The sequence below is a fragment of the Desmodus rotundus genome, chromosome 8, assembly GCF_022682495.2.
Source record: "Desmodus rotundus isolate HL8 chromosome 8, HLdesRot8A.1, whole genome shotgun sequence".
Lineage (NCBI taxonomy): Eukaryota > Metazoa > Chordata > Mammalia > Chiroptera > Phyllostomidae > Desmodus > Desmodus rotundus.
Genome location: NC_071394.1, coordinates 97,316,448 through 97,329,496, shown reverse-complemented (window position 1 = coordinate 97,329,496; position 13,049 = coordinate 97,316,448). Strand labels below are relative to the sequence as shown.

General features: G+C 41.1%; 2 protein-coding genes across 6 annotated transcripts in view; one reads left to right on the top strand and one right to left on the bottom strand.

Moving 5' to 3' along the window:
* The window catches only part of IFT122 (intraflagellar transport 122), an 81,041-nt gene extending 79,485 nt beyond the window's left edge, over positions 1-1,556 (bottom strand). For all 5 annotated transcript variants that reach the window (XM_053929719.2, XM_024556711.4, XM_045192277.3 and 2 more), the window contains exon 1: positions 1,425-1,556. In XM_053929719.2, the coding sequence (XP_053785694.1) occupies positions 1,425-1,465 (41 nt within the window). In that variant the 5' untranslated portion in view covers positions 1,466-1,556. The remainder of the gene's footprint in view (positions 1-1,424) is intronic.
* A 150-nt stretch (positions 1,557-1,706) lies between these two features.
* Positions 1,707-11,959, top strand: MBD4 (methyl-CpG binding domain 4, DNA glycosylase). The gene is made up of 8 exons (XM_024556750.4): positions 1,707-2,031; positions 4,152-4,373; positions 4,799-5,643; positions 8,155-8,229; positions 8,307-8,441; positions 9,337-9,486; positions 9,973-10,076; positions 11,001-11,959. The coding sequence occupies exons 1-8, from the start codon at positions 1,943-1,945 to the stop codon at positions 11,076-11,078; spliced, it is 1,698 nt and encodes a 565-aa protein (XP_024412518.2). The 5' UTR covers positions 1,707-1,942; the 3' UTR covers positions 11,079-11,959.
* Positions 11,960-13,049: the final 1,090 nt, after the last annotated feature.

The following is a 13,049-nucleotide window of genomic DNA, read 5'->3' as shown; positions in this document are numbered from 1 at the left end:
CTGTATTAAAAGTAGAAGTAATAAGCTATGTGTTTTGAGAAAAGTGGATTGTAGAATAGAAAAATACTCCTAGGAAATCCAATAGACAATTCCTCATGTTTAAGATGCACGTAAGATCCCCCATTTAGGTTGCTGCCTGACTCTGGCGGACATTTGAGAGTGCAGCCTCTGTAATACAAAGAAAAGCATTAGCTTTGGAACGAGGAAGACCTGAGCTTGAAAGCTGGCTCCGCACTTACTCACTGTGTGACCTTGGCAACTTATTTGCCCTCTCTGTGCTTTAGTTTCCTCATATATAAAATAGAGGTAATTACCTACCTCAGAGGGCTGTTGTCAGGTGACAATGAGATAAAAGATACAGTATTCTTAGCCAGTGCCTGGCACATGGTAAATGTTAGCTTTTACTAGTGCAGAGTACAAAAGAGAGAGCAACCATCTCCTAAGGGAGCCTTTACTGGATGTGCAGGGGTTTCAGTGTGAGATGAGGAAAGAAGGCACGCTTCACACAGAAAGGCCTAAGAAAAGACAGAGGGAATGGCAAATATCCAGTGTCAGTGGCCCAAACAGAGGCTTAACAGTGAAGCTGAAAAGGTCATCTATGCAAAAATTTTAAAAGTCAGGCTGAGGAGGGCTATCCAATAAGTCAGTATTTCTCAAAATGTATCACTGTGTGACGGATTTAGGTGATGAAAATGGAACAGGGCATTTAATAACATTGAATCGTAAAGTGAGAATGTCATTCTCTTTCGATTCTCTTTCAAACGTTCTACAATAATTAAGCATAGGAGAACGTCTTGTTTTGATGCTATTCATCTCAAGCACCTCTCTGACCACACTTGCTAAACCTCCATTTCTAGAGACAGCAGACCTCAGGCTTACAGGCTCCGTAGCAACATTATCTAGCTACAACTTAACAATTTTGTTTCTCCTTGCTTTAAGTTTTACAGTTACCTTAAAGCGAGTGAATTTTTTATTTTTAAATGTGGAGCAATAAAGGTGCCTTGTAAAATACGAAATAAAAGCATATTTAGGCGAAAATGAGTGAGACAATTTAGAGAAAAATGGCAAGTAAATAAGAATATGAGTCACATGTGGATGTGGCAAAATGTTAAGTTGGAGAAACATCGTGGATGCAAAAGGAGCCTAGGGAGGAATGTAAGGGAGGGACAAGACCAGAATGTGACTATCTGTAAAACCACCTCGACAAGGCCACGACCCTCGCGCGTTGTACATCCCTTTGTCCCCTCTCAGGGCCTCAGTTTCTCCATCTGCAAGGGGGCGGGTGGGAGACCGACCTCACAGTCGCCCCGCCCCGCTAGGCCTCAGGCACGTTGCCCCTGGCAACCACAGGAGTTCACGCAGCGGCTCCCGCCACCCACGCGGGGCTAGGCCTCCCGCTCCACCCGGACTGCCCCGCTCCTCACCACTGCTCCACTTTATCTCTCCACGTCAACACGGCCCTCATTGCGGCTTCCCTCACGCCTCCAGCCCCTCCTCCCGGATTCAGCAACAGCGCCCTCACAGCGAGCCACTTGGCTACCTGCGCTACCCCTGGCAACGCACATGCGCAGTGAGCTGCGCGCGCGCCTGAGAGTTACGAGTGCGCATGTCTGAAAATGAGGGCTAGGAAAGGAGCAAAGATGGAACTGGAGCCTCGTAGACTTCTGGGCAACTGGGACGCGCACGATTGGCCTGAATGAGTGGGGGGCGGTGCGTCTTCCTCAACAAAGGAGTTGATTGGCTGAGCTGTGGAAAGAGCTGTGGCAGAGTGGGCGGCTAGGAAAACACTATGAAGTATGCATATTTTTACTTCCCTCAGCTTTTGGTTTCAGCCTAGCGCTCTGAGCCTACGTTTTCGCATCTTAATCTGCCTCACACCCAGAGCGTTGCACCGTTTCGGCCTGTTGGTGCAGCCAGAGCCTGCTTGAAGGGCACGACTGGAATGGAGAGTCCGAGCCTGGGGGATGATGGGGCTGCCCCCTCCGTCACCTCCAATGAGCACCTAGCGCCAGACCCGCCGTGTGACCTCTGGCAAGTAATCGTCCCTTTGCAGGCCTCAGTTTTCACCACCTGTAAAATGGGAGCGGGGGAATTGCGGTGGGTGGGCCTTTCTAACCCATGGTCGACGGAGACCTTGAGGCCTAAGGGTTAATAACTAGGTGTTAAGGCTGGAGGTCAGTACTATTGGAGCGGGGTCAGCCCTAGGTGCTCCTGACTTTCTTACCCAAAATGACGAGGGAGCTTGGAGGAGCAGGGGGGTGGTACAAGGAGAGGCCTACTTGGGTTGGAGGATCCTAGGAAGACCTTGGGGTAAATGTCAGATTAAGCAGCCAGCAGCGCCCCAAAAATGTGTCCTATGAGAAGTAACAGAGGAAGCTGAGTTACCTGCTTTTCTATGAAGTGTAATCCTGAGAACTACCTTAAAAGGTATTACCTCCTTTTTACAGATGAGGAAAGGAGACCGAGGTTAGGTAACTTGCTGTTGGATGCACAGCTAGTAAACGACAGACCTGAGATTTGAACCCAATACGTTGACGTTAAAGTTTATACTCTTCACCAGGTTTCAGTTTCCTTATCTATAAAATTAGGAACTATATAATTTCTCAAGATCCACCAAGCTCTCCAAAGTTATATAACCCCAAACTAAGTCAGATCTCAACTCTAATTTTAGTCACTAGCTCTTGCTTAGTTTCCCTGTTTGTTGAAAAGAAGGGTTAGACATTTTTATAGACCCAGTTCACTTTTGAAATGTGTGATTAGGATACACTCTCCTGAAGTTTTTCAATAACAGTACAGGGGGCGAAGTATTAGACCAAAATTTAATAGACCTGGGTTCCGATATCAGCTCTGCGAGTAACTTAATCTTCCTATAAATATTATCAATAAAATTAGAGTAATTCTTATCCAGCCTACCTCACAAGGTTTCATGAGGATCAAGAATGAAAGATATTTGAAAATTCTGTGTCAGAAATTACCTTTTGGAGGGTTACAACATCTGAGGAAAGTGATACTCTTCCCCAGAAAAATACATATATATTAGGTCGGCCAAAAAGTTTGTTGGGTTTTTTTCCATAAGATGGCTCTAGTTGTCTTTAACTTCATTCAAAACAATTTTGTTAGGTTGTATAGTGACAGCTGTCATAACAGTGTGCATTTTTTTAAAAAACATCAAAATTGGTGAATTTTTGTGTAGCCATTTTAATATTGAAATTGAAAGAAAATATGTAACATTTTCAGCATATTATGCTTTATTGTCTCAAGAGAGGTAAAAACACAACTGAAATGCAAAAATAGATTTGTGCAGTGTATGGAGAAGGTGCTGTGATTGATCGAACGTGTCAAACTGGTTTTCGAAGTTTCGTGCTGGAGATTTTCTCAGCTGGACAACGTTCCGCTGTCCGGTAGAACAGTTGAAGTTGACAGCGATCAAACTGAGACATTGAGAACAATCCGTGTTACACCGTGCAGGAGATAGCTGACATAGTCAGAATATCCAAATCAATAAAGTTATTGGTGAAAATAAAAAATGTGTCTTTTTTACAGAAAAAAACATATTGGGTTGACTTTTTGGCCAACCCAATATATATAACATTTTTACTTACTTGGGAAAGAGGAGGGTGCCTCACTGACTCCTTTAAGCAGGTCTGTTGACCCCAGGTTAAGAGCTCAGCATTTGGTTCTTTTTTTTAATCCTCACCCAAGGATATATTTATTGATTTTAGAGAGAGGAAGGGAGAGAGAGAGACGAGAAACATCAGTGGATTGTCTCTCCTACGCACCCCTAACCGAGGCTCTAACCCACAGTCTTTGGTGTATGGGATGATGCTCCTAATAACTGGGACTGGTTCATATTTTTAGAGTTACCCCAGTGTCACCAGTTTTTATCATAGCCCATTGAATGATTAATTTTTAAAAAGTTTTTAGCAAATAGCTTGAATTTTTCATTGTGTAGAGATTTCCAGCCCTTTTTAACCCTTGTTGGAGGGCAGGAAGATATTCCCATAGCATAAGATTGGTCCATACTGATTTTAATCTCTTCCATAATCCAAATAGTTCATGTGGTTCCTGCTCTGTCATGGATTGAAATTGAATAAGCAGAGGAAAATCAGTTTTAAGTGAGCCAGTAATCACTTGTACTTTGCTTTTTCCAGCAAGGAAAATGTTCTGGGGTCAGAAAGAGTAGAAGATGAAGAACAAATGCTGATAAAAAGCAGCAGCGAGTGTAACCCCCTGCAAGAACCCACTGCTTCTGCTCCGTTTGGTGGTGCCGGAACGACAGAATACCAGAAGTCTGTCCCAAGCGGATGGGAAAGAGTTGTGAAGCAGAGGTTATCTGGAAAAACAGCAGGAAGATACGATGTGTATTTTATCAGGTGAGCATGCAAGGTGGTAAAGGTAGTGCCGCCATATAATTTTGTCTGAACAGATAGTGGGAAGTATAGCAGGTATCCTGACTTTTTTCTGTTTTTACTGTAAAACCATTATGGATTCTATTCCTTCAGTGTTGCTGGTTAATTTTATCAAGTGATTTAGGGACATTACACACATTTTCTCCTGTGAATGATTAATGGTAAGGTTGTACTTAAGTTGTATTTGTAAAATACTGTATAGTATCATATTCCTCCTCATAGAGGAAACTATTATAAAAATACCATTTTACCACTATTTTTATTTTAAAATGACAGATATCTGTGGCAACATTTGGAAATTATTAATTAAAAATCTCAAACATGGTCCGATTCTTTTTAAACATCACTTTATTTACTATCAGTAAGTTTTCTTTAAAATTATTTTCCAGCCCACAAGGACTGAAGTTCAGGTCCAAAAGTTCACTTGCTAATTATCTTCACAAAAATGAAGAAACTTCTCTTAAGCCAGAAGATTTTGATTTTACTGTACTTTCTAAAAGGGACACCAGGTCAAGATACAAAAATTGCGGTGTGGCAGCTCTGACATCGCAACTGCAAAACGGAAGTAGCCTTTCAAACGGGAACCTCAGGACAAGAAGCAGGTGCAAAAAAAATGTGTTTCCCCTGCCAAGCGGTAGTTTGGAATTGCAAGGTAGCAGAGAACTACCGAACTTTACTTCCGTGCATTTGCCTTTGAAAGAAGGTGAGGATGTTAACGATGTTGGCTCCAGAAAGTTTAGAAAGTCCAAAGGGAAGATGACTACTCTGAAAGAAAATCAAACTAAGAAAACTAAAACAAGGTGCCAGAAGAGTCTTCCAGATTCTGTTCAGAGTAATAGAGAAAGAGAATATGTGAATAAGGCGGATGCTGGAAGTGAACCTGCTGCCCGAGAAAGTCAGCTTGGTAGAACTTCCTGCATTTCTGGTGCCAGAGCAAGCGACAAGCTCCTCAATGTGACGAATGAAGAAAGGAGACTTACGAAAGAAAGATCACTGAGTTCAGGATCACATTTGAGTTTTGAACAAATAACTTCTGGCATCAACAAATTTAGTTCAACCGAAGAAGCAGAACCCAACAAGCGTGAGGATACCTTTTTAGAATCTGAGGAAATAAAAGTAGAAGTTGGGGAAAGGAAGGAACATTTGCATATGGACAGTTTAAAATGTAGCTCTGAAATGGATGACAGCTGCTCACAGACTGAGAAAGACTCTGCTTCTGTGAAAATATGTCAAGGTATTCAGTGCATTAAAGTGCTATTAAACATGTGATGAGAAGTTTATGCTGCTGAAGCTGTATTTTATGCTTGTAACTAGTTAAGATATGAGAGTAGAACAAAGAAATAGTGGATACATTCTGCCAAGCAATCCTAGTACTTTGGCTAACCTACCTTCAAACCCCTTCCTATGGCAGAGGGAACCAGCCGGCTCCTGCCTTGAGGCTCCCAGCAAAGGAGCCCCGTGCCATTAACGGCTGCCACCTTCTCTCCCTGGTGCAGCAGCTGCGACTCTCCCCAAGAAGGGAAGTGCTTTCCCTTCTTCCTATCTTCTTTCCAGCCAATAATCTTACAACTTGAGGGAAATGAAAAGGCTTCACTTGGAAAAGGTTTGGGGAAGACTCCTTTTATACATAAACTGGCTGAGAAGAGTCAGTGTTTCTCTTTGCACCACTGCTGTTACTTATTACTGATGTGTGACTTCCAGTTTAATTTTGCATATATCATAGTCATTTTTATCATCTATTTTGTAATGTTTCTCTACTGCTTTAGAGATCTAAATAATTCAAAACTGTACTCACATAGTTCATCTATTATTTGTAATATGCTCTTAATACAGAATATAGAGGGGAGTACTTTTGCTTTTATAATACCTCAATGAATAAGAGATAAAAAGGAGACCTTTTGAGCAGCCTGGTATTAGTTATTCATTATGCCATTATGGTATAATGAATAACTCCTTTAAAAAACAATAGTAATTTTACTTAAATCTTATGAGGAGACGACGTGGACAAATTGATGGAGCAGGGGATTAGACTTGATTCCTGCTCTCAGGCCCACTCATGATTTTATGTCTTTGCTGTACCTGGAATTTCTCCACCTTTAACAGAAGGTGGCCATATATATGTAGGACCTTCACCTGCATAAGAATTCTTCAAGTCTGTTCTTTAAAGACTTTGAGCTTCTTAAAACCTTCAGGCTTATGTAGATTTATTGCTAGTACAATGGGCAAATTACATTTTAAAACCATTCTTTTGCAATCACAATGGAAGTATCTGTTTATCCTACACATAAAGTCTAGCTCTGAACATTAGATGAGTACCCTTGGATTAATAGATGTTCAGTGGAATAGTAAAGACTTTCGCATTGGCTTAAGTAGAAATTGCCCAGTCTCTCAGTAGGAAATTATAAAGTAGCTAATAATCACAGTTTCCTCTGTTTTAACTTTTTTACTTTCTCCTAGGCTTTGCCTATTTAAACTATTGTAGAACGGCAAAAACAAGCACTGAACTAATCTGGAGAGCGGGGTACTTGTCCCAGTCTCCTGTCAGTGCCGCTGTCGTCGTCAGACCGTTGCTTAACTTCTAAGTCTTGGTTTCTTCATCTGGAAAAATGGGGGTAATACCTTCACTAGTGCTGTTTGTTTTGTCAAGAATATTGTAAAGTAAAATGAGAAGTGAAAAAGATGGCTTCATGGTATACAAATACAAGGTATTATTAACTGACATTCAAATGTAAAGGGTACGGCTAAAGAGGGCATTAAATATGATGATTTTTGAAACTTACGAAGCCTGATAACACTGATCAAATAGTCTTTGGTAAAGTGACTGAGCTTCTCAGTAGATAATTGTCTCAGGTCTTCCAAGGTCAAAATTTTAGGATTTTCTGAAGGTTCTGTCTTATCTATTCCTCCCCGCCCCCGCCCCCCCTCCCTTTTGTGGCAATGGTAAAAATGTTCACAGCAGAAACTTTGGCAAATAGAGAAAATTAAAGAAGAAAACATCGGAAACAACCATTATACCATTTTGATTTATTTTATTCTAATCTCTGTAAGTATATATATTACTTTTTCTTTTTAAAATTAAATCAGGGTCATATGTAAAATACTGCTTTTTCCCCCGGAAGTGAGAAAGTCTTTATGGTACATTCTCAAAAATATTTTAATGACAGCATTGTACAAATGTGTCATGATTTTAAATATTCCATATTTCCAATTTTACAATACTATGAACTCCGAACGTAAGTCATAAAGAACTAGTGTGCAAAGAACATGCATGAAGGACCCATGGACATGGACGGCAGGATGGGGATTGACCATGGGAGCGAGGGTGGGCGGGGCAGGGGAGAGTAAGCCGGGAAAAATTGGGGTAATTGTAATAGAACAACAATAAAATTTAAAAAATAAAAAAGAAAGAACTAGTATAACAGTGGTTAAAGGTCTGAACTCAGGAACCAGACTGCCTGAATTTGAGTTTCAGCTGTAATGCTTACTTAACCTTGGCCAGGTTACTCGGCTTCTCTGTACCTCAATTTCCCTATCTGTAGAGTGGAGATAAAATAGTGCCTTAGCTCATAGGTCATTAGTAGGATTAAATTGGTTAACTTGGGGAAAGTGCTTGGCACATTCTTAAAGCTTTATACTAGTTTTTTATTATTATTGTTATTATTACTATTATTATTATTTGCATCCCTGAATATTTCTTCAGGGTAAACCATAGATTCTATAAACAGTGTTAACTCTTCCTTTTCAGAAGACACCATCCCACGGACACAAGTAGAGAAAAGGAAAACAAGCCTATATTTTTCCAGCAAGTATAGCAAAGAAGGTATCCCTTTCCCAATCAGAAAATCAGATTTTAAATCTATTTCAGATGTGCAGCTCTGATTCATTGTGTTTGTTCAGCTCTTAGCCCCCCACGACGCAAAGCCTTTAAGAAGTGGACACCTCCTCGGTCACCTTTTAATCTTGTCCAGGAAACACTTTTTCACGATCCATGGAAGCTCCTCATAGCAACTATATTTCTCAATCGGACCTCAGGTTTGTGGATTATTTTAACCAGTGCCTTAGCAGAGACGTGTGATGACAGAGAGCACTGAATTGACTGGGAAGCTTGTGTTCAAGTTTGATTTTGCGTCTGTGTGACCTCAGGTAAAGGTCTTCCCCTCCCAGCACTTAAACTCTTCACCCAGGAGTAAGTTAGACTAGCCTTTGCAGCACTAAGGAGCAGATTTTCATTTATTTTCTACTTCCAAATTAGTTTTGGTTATCAGTGAAAATCAGTTACTTGACATCCCTTAGTTGTACGTAAACGACTGAATGCTTTCTTTAATGTCATTGACACCTGCTTTCATACTAGTTATCTGATAATATGATTATTTTAAAACTAACACAGGGGTGGGCAAACAGAGCTTTACAGTTGTAATACAAATAAATAAGACAGTAAATAATAATACAAGAGTAAACTGCTTCCTGTACTCATAACAAACCTGTGTTTGCCCACCCCTGTTTTACGTAGTGCCAGGTTTCAGCGTAGTATGGACTATTAACCCAATAGGTTACTAATGTCAGTTTTTCACTCTGAAAGTGATTGTTGGTTTAGGTAATTCTCATTAGTGATTTAAAAAGAAGGAAAAAAGGCCTGGCTGGTGTGGCTCAGTGGATTGAGTACCGGCCTGCGAACCAAAGGGTCACCGGTTTGCTTCCCAGTCGAGGGCACATACCTGGATTGCGGACCGTGTCCCCACTTGGGGACACACGAGAGGCAACCACACATTGATGTCTCTCTCCTTCCTTCCCCCTCTCTAAAAATAAATAAATGAAATCTTTTAAAAGAAAAAAAAAAGCTCTATATGAGATTTGTCGTTGACAAAGTACATGAACCTAACTAGCCCGTGTGGAGGCTTGTGATCACATAGTTATCTTTGCATCCCAGGTAAAATGGCAATCCCTGTGCTTTGGGAGTTTCTGGAGAAGTATCCTTCAGCTGAGGCAGCAAGAACCGCAGACTGGAGAGACGTGTCAGAACTTCTTAAACCTATTGGTCTCTACGAACTTCGAGCAAAAACCATTATCAAGTTCTCAGGTACTTTCCCATATACCCAAAGGAAAAATATAAACTGTGTCTATTTAAGAAAGCCACACCTTAAACTTTTATGTCCATGGATGCTACATTAATAGAAGTCATTCAGCTCAAGCACCAGAGGCATTTAAAAACAGGCCACTTGCCCTAAACCACAGTCTACCATCGACCCAGGCAATAAACCTTTGCCCAGCGCTGGGTCCAGCCATGTGGGCATAATTAGAGGGAGAAGTCAGTGAAACAGAAAGCCCTCAGGACAATACCTCTGAGTTAGTACAAAATAACAATGGTCAGTAAGTGGCAGGTGAGATGTTCAGACAGACCGGTGCTTCAGGCTCTCAGAAGGCAGAGCAGTCACCACTGGGGTTGTTAAGAGAGATTCTTTCCCGTCCCTTTTTGCTGTCCTCCCATCCAGCTACCCATCACCACACATTTGGGGAAAGTATCTTCCTAGAGGCTGGCCTAATATGTGAGCTGTTATATTCTCAGATGAATATCTGACGAAGCAGTGGAGGTATCCGATTGAGCTTCATGGGATTGGCAAATACGGCAACGACTCCTACCGAATTTTTTGCGTCAATGAGTGGAAGCAGGTGAGGTCCACTTGCAGCCAGATCATCTCCAGCACATACTGTCTCTGTTATGAGTCCACTGTTATGGCTAAAACTATTTCTTGGACACGTTTGCTATTATAGTCACAAACAATTTTGTTCCAAACTTGAGGGGCAGTGGGTGGCATGCAGTTGCTGGCAATAGGGAGAGGATCCATAGACACGAGTCCATGAAGACTCCTTGGTGTGGCCTGTGACTTCCACAAGTTTGTCACTTGGCCCTGTTCCTTTCATTCCATTCATGTAATATCCCTAAGCCTGATAGGGTTTTCTTCCTGTCACAGTCATACTAGTCTTCAAGAGTACCCCACAGGGAAGTGGTGATGTTTGAGCTGGGAATGCCACTAGGGTTTCTTCTGGTAGTCTCAGACTCTTTTTATGGTAACTGGGTCTGGGTTGTACTTCAGCTGCCCATTCTATTGAGTTTGCCTAATACACAGGCATCTGGGTGATGTTTGGCTGGTAGGCACTGCCAGGTAGCCTGCTACACTGTCCTCTTTGTGACCACCCTAAGCATTTAGCTGGTAGGTCTGGCCCAGCCCATCCCTGCTTCACCAGCCATTCCTGCTTCACCGTTTACTATGACCTGAGCACTCCGTTTAACTCTCAGGGTCTATAACCTCCTACTGGAAAAGGGCATATTAATGCTTGTTCATGTTATCACACTCCGTGCCCCAGGTTCTGGTGAAGAAGAGTACTAAATTGAAAAATACTTTATAAACTCTAAGGAATTACTTTAATGTAAGGTATAATTTTAAACATTTGTGAATCTCATTAGGTTAAAGGTTATAATTTCCATGTATATTATCCTGATGTGTGTTCTCCCACTATATCTTTAAAAAGCAAATTTTAAAAATGTATTTCTGACTAACTTACATAAGGCTTCTGTTTCCTGATTTCTTCCAGGTGCACCCTGAAGACCATAAGTTAAATAAATATCATGACTGGCTTTGGGAAAATCACAAAAAATTAAGTCTATCTTAAAATTCTTTGAAGTTTTTAAACTCGTTTTTTATACATCTCTTTGATTCCTCAGAGCTTCATTCAGCCAAGCGCCTTTCCAGGTGTATAAATTTTAATAAGCCCACCTAGAAGCTAGTTATGTGTTCTTAACGTGTATGCCACTGGTAGATCTTTGCTACTGAACGTGCTATAACATGTTTTGAGGTTTCTTTAAAAAATAAATTGTGATTTGACAACAATCCTAAAAATGTATACGACTTTTCCAATAATGAAATTCATTTGAAGGTGAAAAAATTTTTTCTAAACTATCAATGGTACAAAGCAGACTTCAACGTTGCTTGAGGAAACATTAGACTTTCTGTACTCTTTCTATAAAAGTGATGTTATACAATTGTTATATGAAGAAGTAATCAAAAAGTTTGCAGCCAAACATGTAAGAAAGATAGCACAGTGGGTATTGGGCAGTTAATTTTAAAAATATTTTTACTTAAAAAAAAGCTAACACCTCAAAGAAAAATAAGATTCTTTTGTCATCATGTGTTGGCTTTCAGAATTGGAGATTGACCCCAGCGTCCATTTGACAACCTAATGCGAATATCTGCTCCGTATCAGTACCAGCTTCTAGCTCATGCGTGTTACTCTGATCCCTTTGTGAAAACTCAAGCATTTACCCATCTCTCATCTTCCAGCTGGAGGACAGGACCTTTTAAGTTTTATGTCATTTTTAACACACATTTTGTAATGGTATAGCTCAAATACTGAAACATTTGCCTTAGAAAGAACTTACCAAACCAAAATAATCCTGTTAGCAAGTCTCAATGACCAGTCAACCATTTTAAGGTGTAATCTGTAAATTAAATGGATTGAATAAGTGAAAAATAAAGGAGTTGTTACGGAAACTGCCCATGTTGTAAGGTGGTGTGTGAATGGAATCAGAGTGCGGTGGGCCGCAGGGCTACTGGGTTGTTTCCATTTTAGTGAGCAAGTTTGTTTTTAGAGAGGGATGGATTTTGACCAGAGAACAGGATAACACACCCCCAAAGGCAAACATCCACTTCATAATTTTTTTCCATGTTTTTACCTAATAAACATCAAAGTAACTGTCACTAAGTGCAAAGGTCTGTGCTGGGGAGGGATACAAAGATGAAAAGGCGCTGTAGAGACCCTCCCAGGAAGACAGAACAGCACACACAGTAGTTAAGGTGTGGAGACAAGATGCCCCAAATACTTCAGCTAAGAAAATAGAGAGGCATCTGAAACCCTGGGCTACAGCTGGGGTTGGAGGGTAGGGCAAGCTCGCCAACCTGAGGGCATCAGGGGCGGCTGGGTGGCAGGGCCTGCTGTCAAATTCCATCCCCCTGAGTCTCCATTAGGAGTGCCACAGCCAGACCTGGTTTTTCCCCTTTGCTGCAAATGAGGTTGCCTGACTTCTGTACCTGTTTCCTAATCTGTTTAGAATGGGATAGTCATGCCTATGATTATTAAGTTAAACATAAGTGCTTCAGTGGAGCCTTACCAAAGTGCAACACTAATGTGGCCCATAGGGACGATCTGAGTGTCCACCTCAGGTTGTGGAGAGTCACGAAAATAATGCATTTCAGTAAAGGTGGCACCTTACACAGTGGAAAGCACTGAAGTGTTTTCTTTTTAATTTAGACAAGATTCACAACATAACATTCATCATATGACCATTGTTAAAGTGTACAATTAAGTGGATTTTAATACAGTCACAATGTTGTGCAAGCATCATCATTAAATTCCATAAAGTTTCCATCACCCCAGAAAGAAACCCTCTACCTGTTAGCAGTCAAACCCAGTGCCCCCCCCCACCCTTGCCCCAGCCTCTGTAACCAGTAATCTGTTTTCTGTGTCTATAGACTTGCCCATGCTGGGCATTTCTTATAAATGGAATCATATCATATCATATGTGGCCATAGAGTGTGTGTGGCTTCTTAACACAATGTCTTCAGGGCTCACCTGCTTTGCAGCATG

Excerpts from the sequence above, each read along its gene's own strand:
- MBD4 (XM_024556750.4), top strand. The coding sequence starts at position 1,943 with ATGGAGAGTCCGAGCCTGGGGGATGATGGGGCTGCCCCCTCCGTCACC. Across the intron at positions 4,374-4,798 it reads TACGATGTGTATTTTATCAG|CCCACAAGGACTGAAGTTCA; the intron begins GTGAGCATGCAA and ends ATTATTTTCCAG. Across the intron at positions 5,644-8,154 it reads TTCTGTGAAAATATGTCAAG|AAGACACCATCCCACGGACA; the intron begins GTATTCAGTGCA and ends CTTCCTTTTCAG.